At 39.0% G+C, this 19,824-nt stretch overlaps 1 protein-coding gene across 1 annotated transcript in view; it reads right to left on the reverse strand.

Moving 5' to 3' along the window:
* LOC308134868 (neuronal acetylcholine receptor subunit alpha-7-like) overlaps positions 1–16,913 on the reverse strand; it is a gene marked incomplete at both ends in the record, with an annotated part of 30,417 nt that extends 13,504 nt beyond the window's left edge. Inside the window, 3 exons of the mRNA XM_080502707.1 lie at positions 960–1,004; positions 5,621–5,760; positions 16,844–16,913. Of these exons, the coding sequence (XP_080358833.1) occupies positions 960–1,004; positions 5,621–5,760; positions 16,844–16,913 (255 nt within the window). The remainder of the gene's footprint in view (positions 1–959; positions 1,005–5,620; positions 5,761–16,843) is intronic.
* Between the last annotated feature and the right edge of the window lie 2,911 nt (positions 16,914–19,824).

A 19,824-nucleotide genomic window follows, 5' to 3' on the forward strand; every position in this document is an offset into this window, starting at 1 on the left:
TTTGTACAAGGTGCAATAACTTACATGATCACCATACCCTGCAATAACTGCAAATCTACTTTAAGTCGTTTATAAATCACATGACAGAAGCTTTAGCATCTGCCATTTTCAGTGACTAAGCTGCATGAAAGGTTAAATAATTGCTGTTTATCTCATGTGCTCACATCCAAAGCCAGGACAGTAAAGCTCTCCACTGGCACATCAACCCCACAGGTGTCCTCTTCAAAGTTTCTCTGTTTATTTAAAGTTACGTTAAAATCCCAGTGGTTCAACACAACAAACTGTGTTACTTTTTGACAAACTCACACCTGATACAAAGAATAATTCTAATCGAGAGAAAAGAAATCAAGTCAACAGTTACTTAAACGTGCTCCACTTTTATTTCCTTTTTTTCCCTCCTGTCCTTGTCTCACATTCTGCTTGACAATCTGCCAACAGGGATGCAATCTTTAGTATGCTGATGCCAGCATAGAATAATTCTCTCTCTCTTTCTCTCTCTCTCTCGTTTTCTGGCCTTTTTGAAGAGTTGCAGTCAAGAAGTGGGAAATGTGGGGAAGAGAACAGAGCAATAGAGTGCGGCACTCGTCCAGTCGGGATTTAGTGACTTTTTTGTTCGTGGTCTGCACCGTAACAGCCATCTGCTCACTCTCATTTCTACACAATTTTACTCACTTACAGATGCGTGGTTGAGCTCCAGCACTGGGTCATTTGGATGTTTTAGATGGTTGAATTAACCATAAGAAAATTGGAACACAATAATGAATGTTAAATGATTATAACAAATATCACATGTTCCGCTTAGTGTGCACAGTTAAAACCTTCAATTAGAACATGCATTTCATAATGGGGCACCAGCAATTTAAAAAACACATTTAAGTCCTTGGACGATAATTGTGTAATGAAAGTTCGATTAAAGCAGATTAACTTGGTGATAGTATTTCCATCAGACTTTGACTCACCAGCTGCAGCCAGGCGTTGGTCATCAGCACTTGGTTCTTCTCATCCTGAGAAGAAAAACAGGAAGAAGAGGAGTTCCTCTTTCTAATATACACAAAAGGTGTACATTCACTGTTGTTGTTTTTTCCCCATTTAATGACCAATACGCAATAACCACATTTGCACATTGCAAATTAATCTGGGTTTGTTTATTGATTTCTGAGAAATCAACCAAATTAAGGAAGATGACAAACTATCTTCCCAGTAGTGCTTTTTATTCAAAATATTGTTGATTTTGTATATTCAAGAAACACCCATACACTTATGAAATGTGTGCAATGTGCAAAATGATAATGTATAAACCAGTCAAACAATCTTTACCATCTTTGTCCACCCCAGGCCTACTTTGATTGGAATCTTTGATTTTCTTTAAAAGATCAAAAATTTCTGAAATGTTTTCGAAATATTCATGAAGCAGCAAAATCGCCTTGCTCATATTCTAGCTTCAAGGTGAAAGTAACATTTTTGCAAGCATCAGATTATTGTGCTCCCAGAGCGAAGGAAAAAATCAGGAGAAGTCAGTGAGGAATCTTAAGTTACTGTAAAAGCACAGGAGGGTTGAATGGGATCAAAAGAAGGTCTGTAAATCAGCACGACACAACTGTCTCTCCAGTTTGCTGTCTATCTCACTCTTTGTCATTTTCACATGTTATATTGTTCCATAATGTCTCTCAGAAAGAAGATGACCCAGATGATCTTGCAGCTGAGAGTAATGATTGGAAATGATGCACGTCCCTGCAGAGATTTCAAATTCCCTTGTGGTTCGTGTGTGTGTGTGTGCGTGTGTGTGCGTGTGTGTGTGTGTGCGTGTGTGTGTGTGTGTGTGTGTGTGTGTGTGTGTGTGTGTGTGTGTGTGTGTGTGTGTGTGTGTGTGTGTGTGTGTGTGTGTGTGTGTGTGTGTGTGTGAGAGACAGAGAGAGAGAGCAATTCATTGAAAAGATAAATATAGGGCTGTGGGTCATAATAAATGTACATAAAGAAAATATGAACCTGGCTGAACTGTTCATGGTCAGAATGCCTGCAGCAGTTTGTGCTCCAGGGGACTTATACACAATGTATTAACTTCACTTTTCCAAATCTAACTGAAATACAATATTTAATAGTCAGTCACTTCCCTGATATCCTGGGACTCACGTACTGTAGATTGCTAAATGGACTGATTTATTTAGATGTGACTATCAATTTCAGATTTCATGGAAAAGTTTGCTTCATTTCTATCCTTCAGGGGAAAAAAAGGAAAGTCAACCTGGAGCACCGGAAGCGGTTGTTAATCTTTGGAGTAAGTCAAACTGGTTAATGTGAGTGCAAGCTAACTGAGAAAGGTTGATTAGATGTTGAGTGCAGAAGGTAAATGGATTCTTAAATCATCACTGCATTTGGAAAGACATCATTTAGAGAGTGCCAAGACATCCAACCATCATCTACTTACGCAGCAAAGCAGCACTGGCGAGACAGACGCTTGTGCATTAAGGTTGGATTCTGATGAGTCTCTGGGTTAAGTGTTCAGGTCATGCAGGCAACTGCACTGGCTGCTGCAGAAATAAAGTCCAGATGACGTAGCGAGGCAAGTGAAGGCAGCACTCAAGTATGCTGACATTGTTAGGTTTATGCAGTATGAACAAGCGGTCGTGGCACCAGTTCAACACTTGAAATCATTTTGAGATTAATTTGAGCAAAGGAGGGACGGGTTGTGTCAGATACACACTTTAAACCATTTTGTTTTTAACTAATAAATATTTTTTGTGCATACATGATTGTTTAGATCGGTATCTAACTGAGCTCAGTAAACTTTGGAGTTTCAATGAGAAAAAACCCCCCAGTAAAACCACAGTGGAGAAACATGCAACATACTGTTAAATGTCATCCTATTCACTGACAAAGTATGATAATACAAATAGATTTTCATTATTTTTTCATTGCGTTTGAAAATATAATCTTTATCTTGGAAAGCAAATTACTCCAGAGATTTCAGGGAAGATTTGTAGCGATTCACTGAGAGACGAGCTCAGATATTCCGCCTGATCTAAAAGACGCAATTTTAAGTGAAACTGAGTCCTTCTGGCAAGGTTAAATGAGCATCTTGCTGTGCTCCACAAACATCCCCCCTAAATATCCAGTTTACCTTATGTAAGCATCAAAACTGCTGCCTTGACTGAATCTGTAAACAAGCTTTAGTGCATTTCTCAAAGTGTCAGCAAAAAACTGTGAAATTCTTGAATTTTACCTCTCAAAATATTTTTCAAACATTGAGATAATACAGAAATGCCCTCAGCCCCATCGTCTCACAGTCTAACGAGCACATGGACGCAGTTTCACAATGATGCTACTTGTCTGAATGGATCTGTTAGCAGCTCTCTGATAATCTGAGTGAAACATGTGCCGCTTCTCAGCTCTGAGACGGATGAGACCACAACAACTGTCAGGACACAGACAGACAGCCGAGTGGAAAGCATGAAGCCCCTGCGGGAAGAACACACTCCCATACACACACAACACACACACACACACACACACACGCACACAAACACACACGCACACACACATTCTGTTGCATCTGTCTGTCCTGGCAAATGAGAGCAGACATCTGGCTGGTATCAGCACATTCAACACAAAAGCACCTTCATGAGCTGACTTGTCCCTGCAGATGCGCTGATGAATGTATGTCAGGCATGTCACATGTCTAAAGTTTTGATGCTTGTGTCTGGAGCTTAATGAGTCGGGAATTAATTGGATAGCCCCCCCGCTGCTACGTGAGCGATATTTACATTTTGAAAAAAACATCAAAGTTAGCTGCTGAATGGAGTTCTGGGTCGTGGTGTGGAGGACAGATGAAGTTGTTCTTGAGGATCCAGTAATTGATCATAATTGATCATACTTATTAATGCTGTCAGTTTGCTTAGTTCTCAACAAACTAAAAATGATGAGCTTAAAGAGCAGATAGGAGAAAAAGCTAATCTTTGTAGCATTACCTAAAAAAAACACCCTAAACAACATAAAATACAGTAGAACCCTTTGCATCTCCTATTCCCAGTGAGTGCATCTGATTGATGCCTTTATCATCAAAAAATGTAAAAAGATGTGAAAGACTGTCTCGAATCATGCGAACAAACTAATTCAAATGACAGTATCTAATTTTAAATATACCCGACAGGTCTAGTCGGTCATATTTTGTGTACTTTCCTTGTAGATAACACTTTGTAATGTAGCATATTAATACTAATAAATGTAAAAGAAATATCTAAGGAGACAAAAAGCTCCTTTTTTAAGGAGTTTAATAATGAGAAATATTAAAATATATATGATTTTGGTCAGTTTTATGCAATCGATTTGATTATGTAACTTAAATGTATTGATGTTTCTTTGCTGATTAAAAAAACTTTAAAGTATAGAAATATACTTCAAAAATACCTTAGGGATGAAACTCTCAAAACACGCTGATTTTGGTAAGTGGGGAGCATAAAAACATCAACAGCTGATTATATTTAAAGAGTTGACATCTGGAATGTCCAATCTACACAATATGTACAGAATAAAAAATTTAAAAAAAAGCTCCATTAGCAGCTAATCATTTCATGTCAAACTGTCTCAGTGGAACAGCACGAAGACATGGATGCTTTATGATCTGAATTTATACCAAAACAATGTTGCTTCACAGAGGAGGGAATCAGAACCTTCAAGCCGTCAGTTATCGAAGGTCACAGACAAAGGTAGAAAGACGGCTCAACTTAAAATCCTCAGATTAACTTCAAATCCTCTGTATGTGTGTGAATGATAACATAAGAGTGACAGTGTGAATTACAGTATGTCTCCCACTACACTATTACTGTATGTAATATACGTTTTAGCAGGAGAGGCGGATTACTTCTGCTATGATTACAAAGAAAAAAGTTAATGCTGGGTGTCACTTATTCCAGTAAGATGTAGAGCTTCAAATAGGTTTCTCCAAGCATTTATGAAGCGACTCTATAGAATTCTAAACACCTCAAGTGGTGCAAAACAAAAACAACACCGTTATAGCGCTCTGCATTAACACATGGTGTGACTTTTTTTTTCCCAAAAATTTTCCACTGAAAAACATGCAGAAAAATCCTCAAACTAATATCAAGAAACAAATTAAAGGCACTCCTAAGCTTATTGTGTGAGTTTTATGTCTTTTCTTTGATAATGAGTTGCAAATTCAAATAATGGCTGACATAATTTACAAACCATGACTACTGAAGGTCTTTTATTGCACGTGAATAGTGTGATCGCCTGCCTCCCGCAATTCACCTAATGGAACTGGTTGAACACCTTCGCCTTTGCTGTTCTTGTTTATGATTTAGTGGGATGAGCTAAGCTGAGCCAGTTGACGGTACGTATGAGAGTTAAACGTATTTGGTTGTAAATATTGCACTTCATGGTCAGTTCCGGTATTTCATTTTTACTTTATAGTTACAGTTTAGGAGACATATTTACAATATTCTAACTAGTTGTGCTGTCACAGCCGTTGTATTTGTTTGTCTGCTGCTACCGATCCGGGCCTTGACCCCTTCTGCCTTTTTAAATTGATGTCACTTTGCAGGTTTCATATTATACAATTTTTTTTCCACATGCAACAAAAAACCTAATAGAAATGAATACTCACCACATCTATGATCTGCAGCAGTGTGAGGCCCAGCTCCACCAGGATGGCGGCTGAGTCATTGACCACAGGTCTCTCTAATCGGTTGTAGTTCGCCAGCAGCTCCTTGTACAGCCTCCGCTGGTATTCACCCTGCAAAGATCCTGGAGGGCAGAAGCAGGAGAAAAGACAAGTTTGTGTGATGATCAATCCAATCGCAAGGCATGATCTGTTGTGTCACAAACAAATCATTGATATTATAAAACATAATAAACAAGTTTGTGTATCAATACCTGCACAGGTTGGGAAAACTTTAAAAACACCAACAGTGAGGACATATAGCTTGAATAAATATCAAGCCCTCGAGTCTAGACTATTTCTGAAGGTCAATTCTTGATTTATGTCTCTGTGTGCAGTGTTATGTATTTTTACTTCTTCACAAGCACTGGAATACAGATGAGAACGCCTTTTTTTCCATCAGTATTTTTGACTTCTTTTATCCCCTTTTTTGTGTACTGAGACAGAATTTTAATTCAGAGAGTAGCTCTGATGGACTTCTTAACCTTTCGTCCTTCTTTTGTTGGCACCAGCATGCAGTCAGATTATAATTGACCTTGTAGAGGTTAAAGCACGCTGCCTCAGACAGTATCTGCTCACTGTGTTGTCACTCTGCCAACGGGTTTCTGATTCTGACAATACGTCCCGTAAATGGCGTACAATAAAGGCTGTATGTATGTGTATGAAACACACACGCACCGACAGCGCTGGGAGTTGGTGAAGTTTTAGAATCTGAGGTGATTGGGATGACGCGCCTGTTGGCCTGACTCTCATCGCCAGTGCTGATCCTCTCCACCTCACTTTCCATATACACTTAAGACTGTCCAAAAATACACACACACACACACACAGATCGGTATTTATAATGTGGTTCATGGTGTTTTGATTCTTTTATGGTATTTTGCAGTTTGATGGTTTTTTTAATGTTTTTATATGCACTACACAGTGTGCTTTTTAATTGCCCCAAGGGGATGAATAAAGTTATTCGACTTGACTAGACCTGACTTTAGGATTCTTCTCATAATCTGTTGAGTCTCTATCATTTAATGTACTTTGTTTATCTGGTATAAAGTAGGAGAGAACCAGTGTAAATGCTTTCCAATGCCCCATATAAAAAGTATGAATACTTTCAAGCCACTGTATGTACTATATTTGAAGTACACATGCTAATATTGCACATAAAAATGTCACCACAACACTGTAATGTAGAAAATATATGTAAATGTGCTTTTAATGGGTATTTAATCGGGGAAATGTATATACATACACTGCCACTGATGAGCACATACAATATGTATTCAACAGGTGTTGCGCAAACTCATTCTGTCTATACATGCTGAGATGGAAGTAAAACAGATCAAAACAGAAAATCAGACATCCACACAATGTGCATGTGAAAGAGGAAGACAGCAAATGATCATATGAAGAGGAGCACAGCTTTTGCTGGCATGGTGCTGATTAGTCCATTATAGCTATAATGAGGAGAGTTATGGCAGGACCCAGCCTGATGTCAGACACAAAGAAGCAACAAGAAGCTGCTCTGCACAGACAAATCCTTTTCATGGCTTCTATGGAGCCACGCAGATTTGGCTTAACACATCACATCCATGTATACCAGCCACCCACATCAACTTTCTTCTGTATAAGTTGGATTGATCCACAGACACACGCAATGGTTGTTGACACTTTTTTCAAGCCATGCTATTATCTTTTGTTCTCTCTGTAAACATGTTTTGACAGGACTACAAGGCAAATGCTCTCAAGATTGTTTTTCCTCTCAAAAATACAGTCTCAATAAATCAACAAGCAGAACTACAAAGTCTTACGCACAATAACATTTGCATATAAGTGTGCGAAGAAATTCCAATACAGCCGCATCCTGACGTAGCTCCACAGCTGCTATCCCTCCTGAGCTTTTCTCCTCTTTTATTACCGTGGAATGTGGAGTGAGGGGCAAACAAACATAGCAAAACTAATAAAGGCAGTGGAGAAGAATTGAAAGCGCCGGCTCAGTAGCTGCTTGCTCATCTTATAAAACCATATTAACACAGAAATATTCGAACAAAACAAACCAACCTGCCAACTTTAATTTGTGAGCAAACATACACACAAGGGGATGACAGATCAGATCATTCCTACTAATGAAGCCGATGTGAGATGCTGGAATGAAGACATCAGTTTCCAAACACAGTAAGAGGCATCGTCACAAATCTCCAGCAGCGGGAATGAGAGGGGGAGGTAACAGGAGCAGAGCTGATCGCTCCTCTGTTTAACTCCAAGCTTTGCATTTGCAATTCTTCCTGTTTGACAATTTTCCATGAGTAAAACATAATTTGAAGCAATGAAGGTGGTTTGGCTTGTTTAGGATTTCAGATTAGCAAAATTATGTCAATGCATTCATCCTAGTAAAATAAGCTGCGTTGTGTTCTGCCTTTGCCCTTTACTTTGATAAAGCATCTTTTACTCCCACTCAGGGCAACAACATTTGTACTTAGCTAATGAAAGTAGCACAACAGACAATATGCACATCTTCCAACGTAACATGAAAAATCACATTCAGCAAATAACAACAAAAGAACAAAATATTAATACATCTTGAAATGCCTCTCAAACAGTAACCTAAACTTGACATGCTTTATTGAGGAACACCTACAAAGTGTTAAGTAGCAAATCAACAAAGAATTGTCAAGCAGGCTCTAAAAAGTCATATTCCGTCCAACTTTATCCTTAAATTGAGGACATGATTATTTTTCGATTGATCCTGACATTTAAATACCAAAGTCTGTGTGAACATTTATAGCTTAACCTTCTAAGATTGTAGCGCCTTTAGCCTCCAACTTAACGGTGAGCTGTCAACACTGAATCACCAGAAAGAAAGAAATTGGATGAGCGCAACATCAGAAAATGTCTCGTGGTTGGGGGAAAGCCTTTTTCCTAGTTATGGCTTAATCTGTAATATACTTTATGTTTAAATAAATAAATAAATACATACATACATATGAACTGAATTAATTGAAGGTGTAGTCACTATATAAAAATGGTATAATGTTTAAAATAGAACCACTAGTGTAACAATAATGGCGGTTGCAGACTCCATATAAAGGCTATCCAAATATTTACTTAAGCCTGGATAAAAAAACAAATCTAACATTCAATCAAAACTGACTCATTCAAGTGTGTCTGGCTGTGTGTCTGAAGTTATTGTAGCTGTTCTTGTTCATGCCAATATCTTTTTTTTTTTTATTTAGACTTTTGAAAAATCTTCCTGTCATGGTTCATATTGGTTTTTTGTGGGATTCTAACTCTGTTTATGGCTTCTGCTTCTGATTGCTGCCCTGATGAGTTTCACCTGTACCTGAGTGTGTGATTGTCTTCACCTGGTGGCTTCAGTATATGTAGGGCGTCTTCTGTGTGTTCAGGCGGCCAGTCCGTCTGTGCTCCTTGTGAATAATGGTTCTGTGGCTATCTTTGTCTCCAGTGAATCTTCGTTTGCTCTTGTTATAATTCTGTTCCCTTTTTCTTTGTTGTTTTTTTTGGTTTGGTGATGTCTGCGTCTTGAGTCCTCTCCCAAGTCAACTCCAAAACTTCCTCCATACTTTACTTTGCTCCTCAATCACTCAAACATATAAGTTGTCTGATTGCTCGTCAATATCAAAACATTTCTAAACAACAGCAAGCATAATCCTTCCTGAGTTCATGACTAAAAATGTCAACATTTGTCCATACCAAGTCTATGAAAAGGTTAACAATTTGAAGATTTGTCCAAATTAGTGATTATCTAGACAGAGTACAACAGAAACCGTGTGAATCAATCATGGAGTTATGGTAAGGTCAAAACTCTTAAAGGCACTGTGTTATCACTGGACACAGAAGGTCAAGAAATAATTGCTTTAGTCTGAGGAATTTTCTGCAGCTTAGTCGTGTTTTTTTGGTACTTTCTGCTTCTGTCACAAAAGTTTCTCCTGCATCTTGTTGGTACAGTTTTAATATGTTACATAGTGATGTGTAGCTGCACAGCTACAAATAACACTGTTACTGGAAAAAGAAGCCTTTCCCCTCAACCTAAAAGCTCATTTATTGTATTCTAAGTTACAGAACACATTACTTTCAAGATAATAGCACATTTTTGAGCGCTTATCATGAAATATGAACAACACATTTTTTTTAAAGACATTTGTATCCCATTAAGGAATTTTTGAAACAATAACTTGTGAAATATTAAGTCAGTTTTACATAGAAATTGTGTTTGATAATGTTGATTGATGCTGAAGTAAATGTTGCATTCATTAAAAAAAGTAATCAAAAAGCCTTAAACAAAAATCTTAAGTATTTCCATAGGCTAAAATACCTCTCCGAATTATCAACTATTCTAATATGTCACAAAAATTCTCATCTTTGCATTTAAATGTTGGCCTGCTGACAGCTGCCACAAACAGTCATCACAACTTTCTCCTCCACAGACCATTCCCAATTTTACCACAAGACTTTACTGTTAAATGTATTAGATTGAACCTCCTCTGCTGTCAATCTTGAGTTACTTGCAGACAGAATAATATCAGTTTGACTTTACGGAAAATGCAAAAAGAGGCTGATCTCTTGGCACCTCAGCGTCTCAGAAGTCATGCCCACACTAGAGGACAAAAATAAATACATTTCACGATGTGTCCTTTGAGGCCAAACCAATTTAAATGTGCAATTCCTTGACATCAACATTTACTTGAAGAAAATTGGCTGTGACTGCTATCTCACTGATTGTTGTGAATGAAAAATGAAAAAATATATAATTTGGGTCCATATATATATATAAACTGGGAAAGACATCCAGCTCCAGTTGTCAGAATGTGACGGTTTGATATAGAAACATTGACATGGGTGCTGTGAGATGGGATTCGCTTTGGAATATATTAAACCATCAGAACAAACAGTGAGGTCAGGCTTTGAAATTGATACTGACTACAAAAGGCAAACCTATTCGAGAATGGGCACTGTCAGAAAGTGGGTGATAAAAATAAAATAAAAGATTTAAAGGATCATTTTGTTTAGAATGTATTCAGATCAAACGTATGTGAAAGGGACGAAAAAGATCAAACTTCAAATCAGTGACAGTCAGAAATTTGAGATTTACTCAATTTACTCAACTTCCACGGTGTTGAGTGAGGTATTTTTCCCCAAAAAAGTAGCAAGGTTTATTTAGGTTTCTCGGAATGTGAACAAGCACAGCAGGAGATGAGCTGATGATGTGTCTGGAGTGATTTCTCAACACATGACCCTCATTGTACTCAACCTACAAGAGACCTCAGCAACTAAAAATATCACCTAAGCAGTGAAATATTCATAAACCTTCATTCATTGTCAAGTACAATTCTTGTTAAAAAACAAAATACAGGGGGGTGCACAAAAAGCAGATAAGCGTTATTAGAAGTGGTTTTGGAAGTCATGAACAAATCTAAGGTGAAATAAGAAATATATATGATATCCTTGTCTTCTAGGTTTTTCCCACCTCCTTCATCCCACCCACATTTGCTATTTTCCTGTAATTTTTTCATTCTTCTCTGTGTTCACTGCACCTCTCCCGCCTCCATATCCTCCATCCCTTCACAAACATATCCAAACCATTTGAATCAGTCGAGTCTTTCTTAAATGACCCCTTTGTTTGTTTCAGCTCTCTGCATTCCCCCCATCACTTTCAATGAATAAGTGCATAATAGAGTCGATCAGGTTTAAAAGAAACTCGACTAATGCCTAAAAAGCAGTGTGATAATCGATAATGTCACCATCAGGCAAGTCACTATCCTGTACGACAGTCATTCCAGGCAGAGGGCAAATAGGGCTGCACAGGCAGGTAGAAGGTGACCAGTGTAAACTGAGCTGTTCCAACTGTGAATCAACAAATGTTTGTTTGTGATGGTATCAAAGCCTCACAGAGTTACTCTTTTTTGTGACACATGATCATATACTGAGAAATTGAGCGACGCAATATTGCCCCATTTAATATTTTATCTGGTTCAATGCATTCAGATGAGGCTTCCAAGCACACTCATCAGTCTCTCTCTCTCTCTCTCTCTCTCTCTCTCTTTCAGATAAGGTTATTTTAGGCAGAGCACGAAATGACCACAATTACATCAGGGTGTTTTAGTGCCTCTGAATCGTGCAACTAAAACCCATCCTGGCTGAGCAGCCCCGCAAAGCGCATCCAAATTGTGCACGATTCTGGTTTTTGTTCTTCAGTCTCTTTCTGCCAAGGTAATCTGCTATACTTATGTAGATTAGGTAATCTACTATAATATTAAACAGGATTTTAGTACTCTAAGGCTTTGGGGGGGACCAAAAGCGATGACATCAGATTTCTAAAGCTGACAATGACCTTACTAAGATGATAAAAATATAAAATATAGCAGTTTTTAATGTTCCTTACCAAAAGATATACATATAAGAAATAAAGTGGTTTCATATATTTTTAAAGGTCTTTTTTTTTTCTTTTTTACAAAAAGTGCTTGATTTATGACCCACAAGGTTTAAGCTGCTTGACATATTGAAATGGTTATCTCTAAAGACTCTTAAGGGAGGAATCGCCTCAACTGCTGCCATGACAAGAGAAATCCGCACCGCAACTGTTTTAACCTGTGGTGGCTTACAGGGGGATCTGCCCCGTCTCAGCTGGAAGGCAGGTTTCACCCTGGCCAGGATGGTAGCTACTTTTAAACATGTTCTTTCAATGTTCCAAAGTCTGAGTGACCTGGCCACTGCTGTTGCCATGTTTGTCTGCAGCTGAAGTGTAACCGTAGTTCACACCAGTGATCTTGCTGCGAGACAGACGAGGGTTAACACAGGGCCTCCAGTGCAGCCGGGGCCCCTGAGCTTCAAAGTGATGTAACATGAGTCCTGATGAATAAACAGGAAGGACACTGCAATGTTCTGGTGACAGATGAAGGGGACCAGAACAGATTTGGAAAACGTTTAAAAAAAAAAAGAAAAAAAGATATTCACTTATTTTCACATCAGTTTGGGAGAATAGTCATTTAAACGCTGCCAGCAAGTTCTTTTAATGGAGACTTGTCTCTTAAAAAAAGGACATAAAACAAACATAAAATCACACAACACTGCAGAAAGGAAGATTTATCAGTACTTAAGAGGAAATGTTTCACATACATCATGCTCGCGCAACAATTTGACACAAAAGAACACATTTATTATTCGGCTATAAAAGAGAGGCATAAAAGGGCTGTGATCCCAGAATGCATTGAGAAAGAGGAACCAGAGTTGTGAACCTGGGAAGGAGGAGGGCGACAGTGCTGCACAAAGAAAGTGCTGACAGACTGTAACTCCCTGAAGGCTTGGAGAGATGAAACCATAATAAATGCGACATATCTGGATTGTTTTATGAATGTGTGCATCTGTGTCCATGTGGGAAGAGGAAAGAGGGATAAACACTATGCATGTGCACGATTAAATGGTGATCCAGATGGAGACCATGTGACTGACGCCAAACCCAGTAAACTATGTCCGTCTGAAATTATATTACATTCGTTGAACATAATTTACACATTCATCAAAGTCATAAATAAAAATTGCCTTACATTTTATGTAGTTTGTTTGTCAGAATAAGGAAGTAGCCAGTGTAAATCTGGCTAAAAAGATGGATTCTTAAACAAGAAATGGGGAAATGGCAAACAGTAAAGATTTTGAATTGTTTTACTACTAACTGAAAGTCAATGTCAGTAAAGCAACTCATGTGTCACTTATTACTTCTGATATTTTAATATTGTGCGCATCGCTGTGTTCCTGTAGCATTGCTGTGACACATTAGCTGAGCTGTCGGCACTGTTTGGGTCAGTTTAATGGCTGATTCACTCACTAAGTTCAGCTGAAGCTTAGCTGGAGGTCAAATAGTGGCGGACACATGTTGTCTTAGTCTGTTTGAGTTTATCAGTCATTGGAGGGTGAAATGTATCCGGCAATTTCCAGCTGCCATGCACAACTTCAGGCAGAACAACTTTATGAAAGAAACAGATTATTTGACTTGTGAAAACAACAAACGGCAACAACAAACTGAAGATAGACGACCAACATGCCGGCAGCAGCAGGCAGCTCTTTTCGGTCTGGCGGCATTTATTAAGTAGCCCTGAATACAAATACCACAAAAATATCAGTCCCTGTGTTGAAAAAAAGCCAACATATGTTTACCTACTCACAGTCTCTCTATGTGTGCACCGACTTAATTAAGGTCACATCTAAACAGGCAGTGGTCTGGCACCTCATTATTTCATCATCAATCATTTGGCAGGGGAATGAACCAGGCGAGGGAGGTCAGGAGTGAAACATCCAGATGTTCACAGGCTTCAAACCTACATCTTGACCCAGGCGGCCTATAAGCCAATCTGTCTGGAGCTGCAGATGTGAGAGGAGTAATATGAGGTAGAGATGAAGCACGGGCCAAAGAAACAAGTCCATTTGAGTTTAGGTGGAGGAACATAGTGTATTTAAGTAATGAACAGAGGAGAAACTGTTATACAGCCACGCGTTCCTCATTATATAACAAAATTCTACTTGACATATAATTATCCCGTGCAATTTTTTATTTAATGCTTGGCTATGCTCTCAAAGCTTTTATTTTATGCTTAAATGTCATGTAGCGGTGTCTTCAACAAAGTCAAAGCTCACAATGAAAAAAGCTTGTACTTGTACGAGTGTATCCCTCGAATTAAACTCTCTGGAAAGTTCACACACTGAAGTAGATCTGAAAGCATGTCTATTACTCCAAGTAAAAGGATTGGTGAGGGTAAAAAAAGGAGACACATGAACAAGGAATAGAAGAGAATTAAATGAGATTTTAGGAATAAAAGAAAAGATTGGTGGACTCAAGAGTTTATCTCTACATTTACCGCAGTTTGTCTTTTTATTCTTTTGTTTACCGTGTCACTTTGAAACTAAAATGGTTTTCCAACATGCCATTGATCATTTGGAACCAGGGAGACGTTGAACCCAAGTGAGGAGTCACAGATTCATCCATTAACACATCACTCCCAGCATCATCTGACTGGCCGCAGTGGTAAGCGGGGATCAGAATTTATGCTGTTGTGAGTTGATGGAGTTTTGGATGGATGAATTCATATAGGAGAGGTTTATAATCTATGGTTAAGGGCTCAGTGTCCTAAGACCCATGGATGTTTAATCCTAATCCAGGGGGGCTAAGACCTGTGCTGTGGTGCAACACTGAGTGCGTGGCTAATACATCTCACTCCTGTTGACCACAGGCTACTGTTTTTTTAGAGGTAAATCAAGAACTGTCAAATACAATGTGTGTTCAGAGGCTTTAACAGCATATATTTAAACTCTTGCCATTTTATTTCTGACTATGGAGAAACCAGGAGGAGGACACACTGTGTAAGACAGCATGAGAAAATTTTTAAACAGAACAAAAGCAGACACTGAGTGAGATGCTGCACTGAAGTCCACCACAGAGTATTACTGAGTCTTTGCTGGAGTATCTCACTCCCACGAGTCTGACATTCAAGAGAGTGGCTGGAAAAAAACTGTGAAGCTTGAGCAAGTGTATTTAACATGGATGTAACTGTTTTCCTCATTTCTGTCTTCCCTGTTTTGTGAATTAATCACCTGCACACGGAGATGTTGAACATCCTTATCAGACAAGATCACTCGACTGTGTGCCCATTCTGTGTGCTGAACAAACACAGGTTGCTGAAAACTCATCCTTCAGCTGCAAAGAAACGGACGTGTCCTCCATCTTCTGTTTGGGATACTGTCTTGTGTTTCCCTTGACAGATTAAAGCTGCTTATCAAACCACAGTGAATGTTGCAGACTCTTGGGCTTACAAGCGGCCAGCAGGCTCTTTAATCTCCAAACTCGACGCCAAGCGAGCTTCTCTTCAGCCACTGGCGGTCACATCCTGACATTCAAAGATGAGAACGTGCTGAGATATCACTGTTCTTTATTGTGAAGGTATCTGTGATAATTCTTTAATTTGGAGTCTCTTGGTAATTCATGCATTAATGCACACAGTACCATGATTTTTACTACTTTGATTTTTATCCATCCATCTTTTATATTGCTTCATTCAACTTGGGGTGCTGGAGCCAATCCCAGCTCAAGGTGAGAAAGCTACTTAATTTTCAACATTGTTACATTTTAAGATCTAGATTAAAGTGGAAAAACGTAATTGTTAAAATTATGGTGGATATGTCTTTGTACATGTTGCGATTTCGTCATTATCTGCAAACTGATAAACTGTTTATGTCTCTTGGACAGTCCTTAGAGAGTTCACAAGATAACTGCTGAATATTAACATTCTCTCGTCATTAAACAGTAATAAAGCACCTGAAAAAAATTAAACTGAAATCCAATCATGGCTTGTTATGCTGTACATCCCGTTCATTCCTTTTAGTCTTTGCTTCAGTCACTAATGGCTTCTCTCTTCCCCAAAGTGACTGGATCAGCAGATGAAGTGAAGAGAGTGGAAGGTGACCAACTGAAATGCGCACACACACACACTCCGCGCGCGCGTGTGTGTGCGCGCGCAGACGTAGGGGGTCTGAAAGCATATAGCCTCAGCAAAACCACCATGTCAGAAACTGTTGAGTATGCACCCCAGATGTTACAGATGATGCTGATGCTGATGTTGATGATGGGACGCGGCTTATAGGAGATAATTATAGAGTCATACATGCATCTCAGTGCACACGAATGAGCAAACATTCAGGCACACACACACACTCAACATGCGCTTAGAGAGGCATAAACACATGTACACAGTTTTTAAAAACAAACTCTTTAGGGGACAAACTGACAAAAAGTACACAGGTGTACACAGACTAAGAGAAAATAAGGTTTTAACTGATTCACGATAGAATTTTATGGCTCCAGTAGCCTACTTTGTTCAATGGCATTACAGTTACTTTGAGTCAGTACTTCTGTTTGGCATTTACTATGCAAAAATAATAATTTTCACAGGACGGCAACTCAATTACTCAACAATTTAAATAAATCAAAGGAGTATAGATCTATAAAGATTCTCATTTATTCCATTGGCCTTCTGCAAATGCCACATTCACAGCTCATTAACCTTATTTTACTGTCAAAAATACCAGCTCCATCACTCCTGAAAACTAATCTACACTCTGGGGGGGGGGGGGGGGCAACCAAAGTATTAGCCAATGTTTCTTCGAGCATACCTCTGAAAAGGATTGCTGTCCACACGTAAAATCCAATCGAACATGGTCCCCAAAACTTGTGGCACCGCATCCTGGCACCGCTCAGTGAACTCCGCCGGTGCCCGGCAGTGCGCTCTGTGTCGGCTGCACGGGGGGGGCTCTGCTCCGGTGTGGCGGTGGAAGGAGCAGGAGGCTGGATGCAGACTGAAATGAAGAAGAGGGGGGGATGGTGTGTGGGGTATTAAAAAAAAAAAAAAACTGTCTAAGAGTCAGTGCGCTTGAGTGCGGAGTTCAGATTGGCGGGTTGCGCACACGCGCGTACACGCTCCACGCTGCGCTGCGACGCTTCATAACGTCAAAAAAAAGAAAAGTTAATGCCACTAAACGGGCCACTGCATGCTTGTCTTTCACATTATTTATGACATTGTCCCAAAATAAACTCATCATGTGCTATCGTCGTACGTCTTAGTTTTGCGCATTCAGAAATCCCGAGTTCGATTCCGGGCTCCACCGTAACTGCTCACTTTAACTTTACGTTGTGATTGGCTGCAGTCGATCTCAGGTGACATTGAGCAACACGTGAGGGACACCCTGGACAGTTTAACAGTCCGTCACGGGATAAATGACTTATGATCGATTTGGACACAGCAATACACCTACTTTGTTTGACCTCTGAAGAAACCAGAGTGAGAACTGAAACACCATGCCATTGCGAGGGCATAGTGAGAGATTTATGACAGATGTAGCAGATAGTGTTGTCTTGAATAAAAGCCAATTTTGTTGAGCCCTTGAATCCAGATCATCTTTAAGAAACAGTCAATCATCCGGAATACAACAGAACTGAATGTATCTGAAGTCACAGAGCAGGAGTCATTTGAACTATTGCATTACAGAGCAACCATAAAGGAAGGTGAGATTTATGGGATTTGTTTCCTTAGTGTAAAGGACCTGCCTAATAAAGAGGAATTCAACCTTCATATGCTTTAAGAGCTGCTCTGAAAGCATGTTGGAAAAATTTTTTTTACTTCTTGCTGTAGCCATTGTATTTTGGCGCCTCTTTCAGCTTTTTCTTAATTGTTTAAATAACTCTTGCGTTTGAGTACAAAAAATATTGACAACATATATGACGGTCACGAAAAAATTTGGAGAAAGTGAAAACATAAATGCGCACATCCTGTTGGATTGTATTGTCTGTTGAAGTGTCTGCTTATTCAGCTGAGCTACCTGAATATACAGGTTGCTTGAGTAATTTTCCTGACTTGGTCTATACTAATGATCCCACAAAAATCATAGGATTTAGAAAAACTGCAGTCGTATCAATACAATGAATTATGTTGCAAGTTTTAATGTTGATGGTGATGTAACAATGGACCAGACAACAGGAATGGAGGTGGAAGTGAACAGGTCAGTGTGTTCGGGGAGAGACACTCAGACAAAATCACAGGTAAAATAAGGTGAAAATGGAAAATCCACAATGAGGTATTGAGTGTATGGAGCTGGTGGCAGAATGGGTTTTCTCTGCTGGACAGGAGTGAAGATTGCATTTCATGAGGTAGGTATAGTCAGCTTAGTCAACCTTTCTATTCCCCTCTGCTGTAAATTGTTATCCACGAGCCTGTACTGTGTCGCACAGTAATGTTCTGAACCCTGGTGTTACAAAGAGGTTCATCAACTGAATTTTTGTAACATTTGTCTCGTTTTTATGCCAGACTGGCTCCTAATCAAATGACCTATTTATTCCATTCCATAAATAATTTCAGTCGGGAATAGGATTCGACAGGCAATGAGGGGGAACACTGCATACTTTCCAAATATTCTCTCCTCTCAATGGAGCAAAGCTGCATTATCTGAGAGCCAGCTTTGTGCCAGTCATAACAGACCACTTTTTGTCATTTTACTCACCCCATGTGTGTCTTATTGATCAACATCAGACTGGATTTATGTTGTTAGAACTTATTTGGGACAACATGATGTATCAGTCTGGGCTTTAAGCTGGACTGATAGCCACAGTGAGCTTCATGAAACATCTGATCGCAACCTTCATTCTCCCTTATGCGCCCACTTGGCAAACTTAACTTCTGCTGCCAAATGTTTAAAGTTTTTTTTTTCTTATAACCATCATAAACTATACTGAGGGAGAGACCAGCCTTTCATGTTGAACAACTCGCATCCCTTTTACCAGCAGATCTTCGAAAATATAAAATGTAAAAAGACTATCGATTGTATTGATATTACTGATCTATCAAAGACGTACCACATGACTGAGTAATGAAGTCGCCGTTCAAGAAAGCACACAACCATATGAGTGCTATTATCCAATTTACAACCCCTGGGCACACGTTCAAATACAAGCTGTGCATGTGGGGAAGAACATGCAAACCTTGCACAGACAGGCTGTCAAGCCAGCAATTGAGCTTGTGATCGAGAAAAATTATGCAAAGGGGAAATAATAAATACTTTTGTGGCTCAGTACCAAAGAATAAGATAAACATACCTTCAATGGCCCTACGGCAGTAGGACCATTGGTTGCATTTTTTGTAGAAATGAGTCTCTTAATTTAAAGGAAGCATTAATGTAAATGCTGACTGCCACCTCCTCAAATGAAAGACAATAGAATAATATGACAACATATATGAAATGGCCAACTTTCAAACTCTTAATAAATCCCTGCTAACATGTTTATATCATTGATATTGAAGCCTAAACTCATCCACTTCATTTGCTCAAGATAAAGGAAAAAGACACAACACAGATTAATATATCCATAAATATAGTGCAGTCTGAACTTGAATAAATCACATGTAATTTTATTATGAAACCTGAATTTCAAATGAGGCCCTTTGTTTATGAATCCGAAGGTTTTTCGAGGGTTTGTTGCTGCTCCCTGCCGCATTTGATTCACACAGCAGTATTTTAATCTTTTTTTGCTGTTAACTATTTAAATTACAGTAAACATAATAAATTATAGTGGCTTAACTTTGCTGGCATGCCTCCATATACAT

Source organism: Blennius ocellaris (genome assembly GCF_963422515.1).
Source record: "Blennius ocellaris genome assembly, chromosome: 9".
NCBI classification, from domain to species: Eukaryota; Metazoa; Chordata; class Actinopteri; order Blenniiformes; family Blenniidae; genus Blennius; species Blennius ocellaris.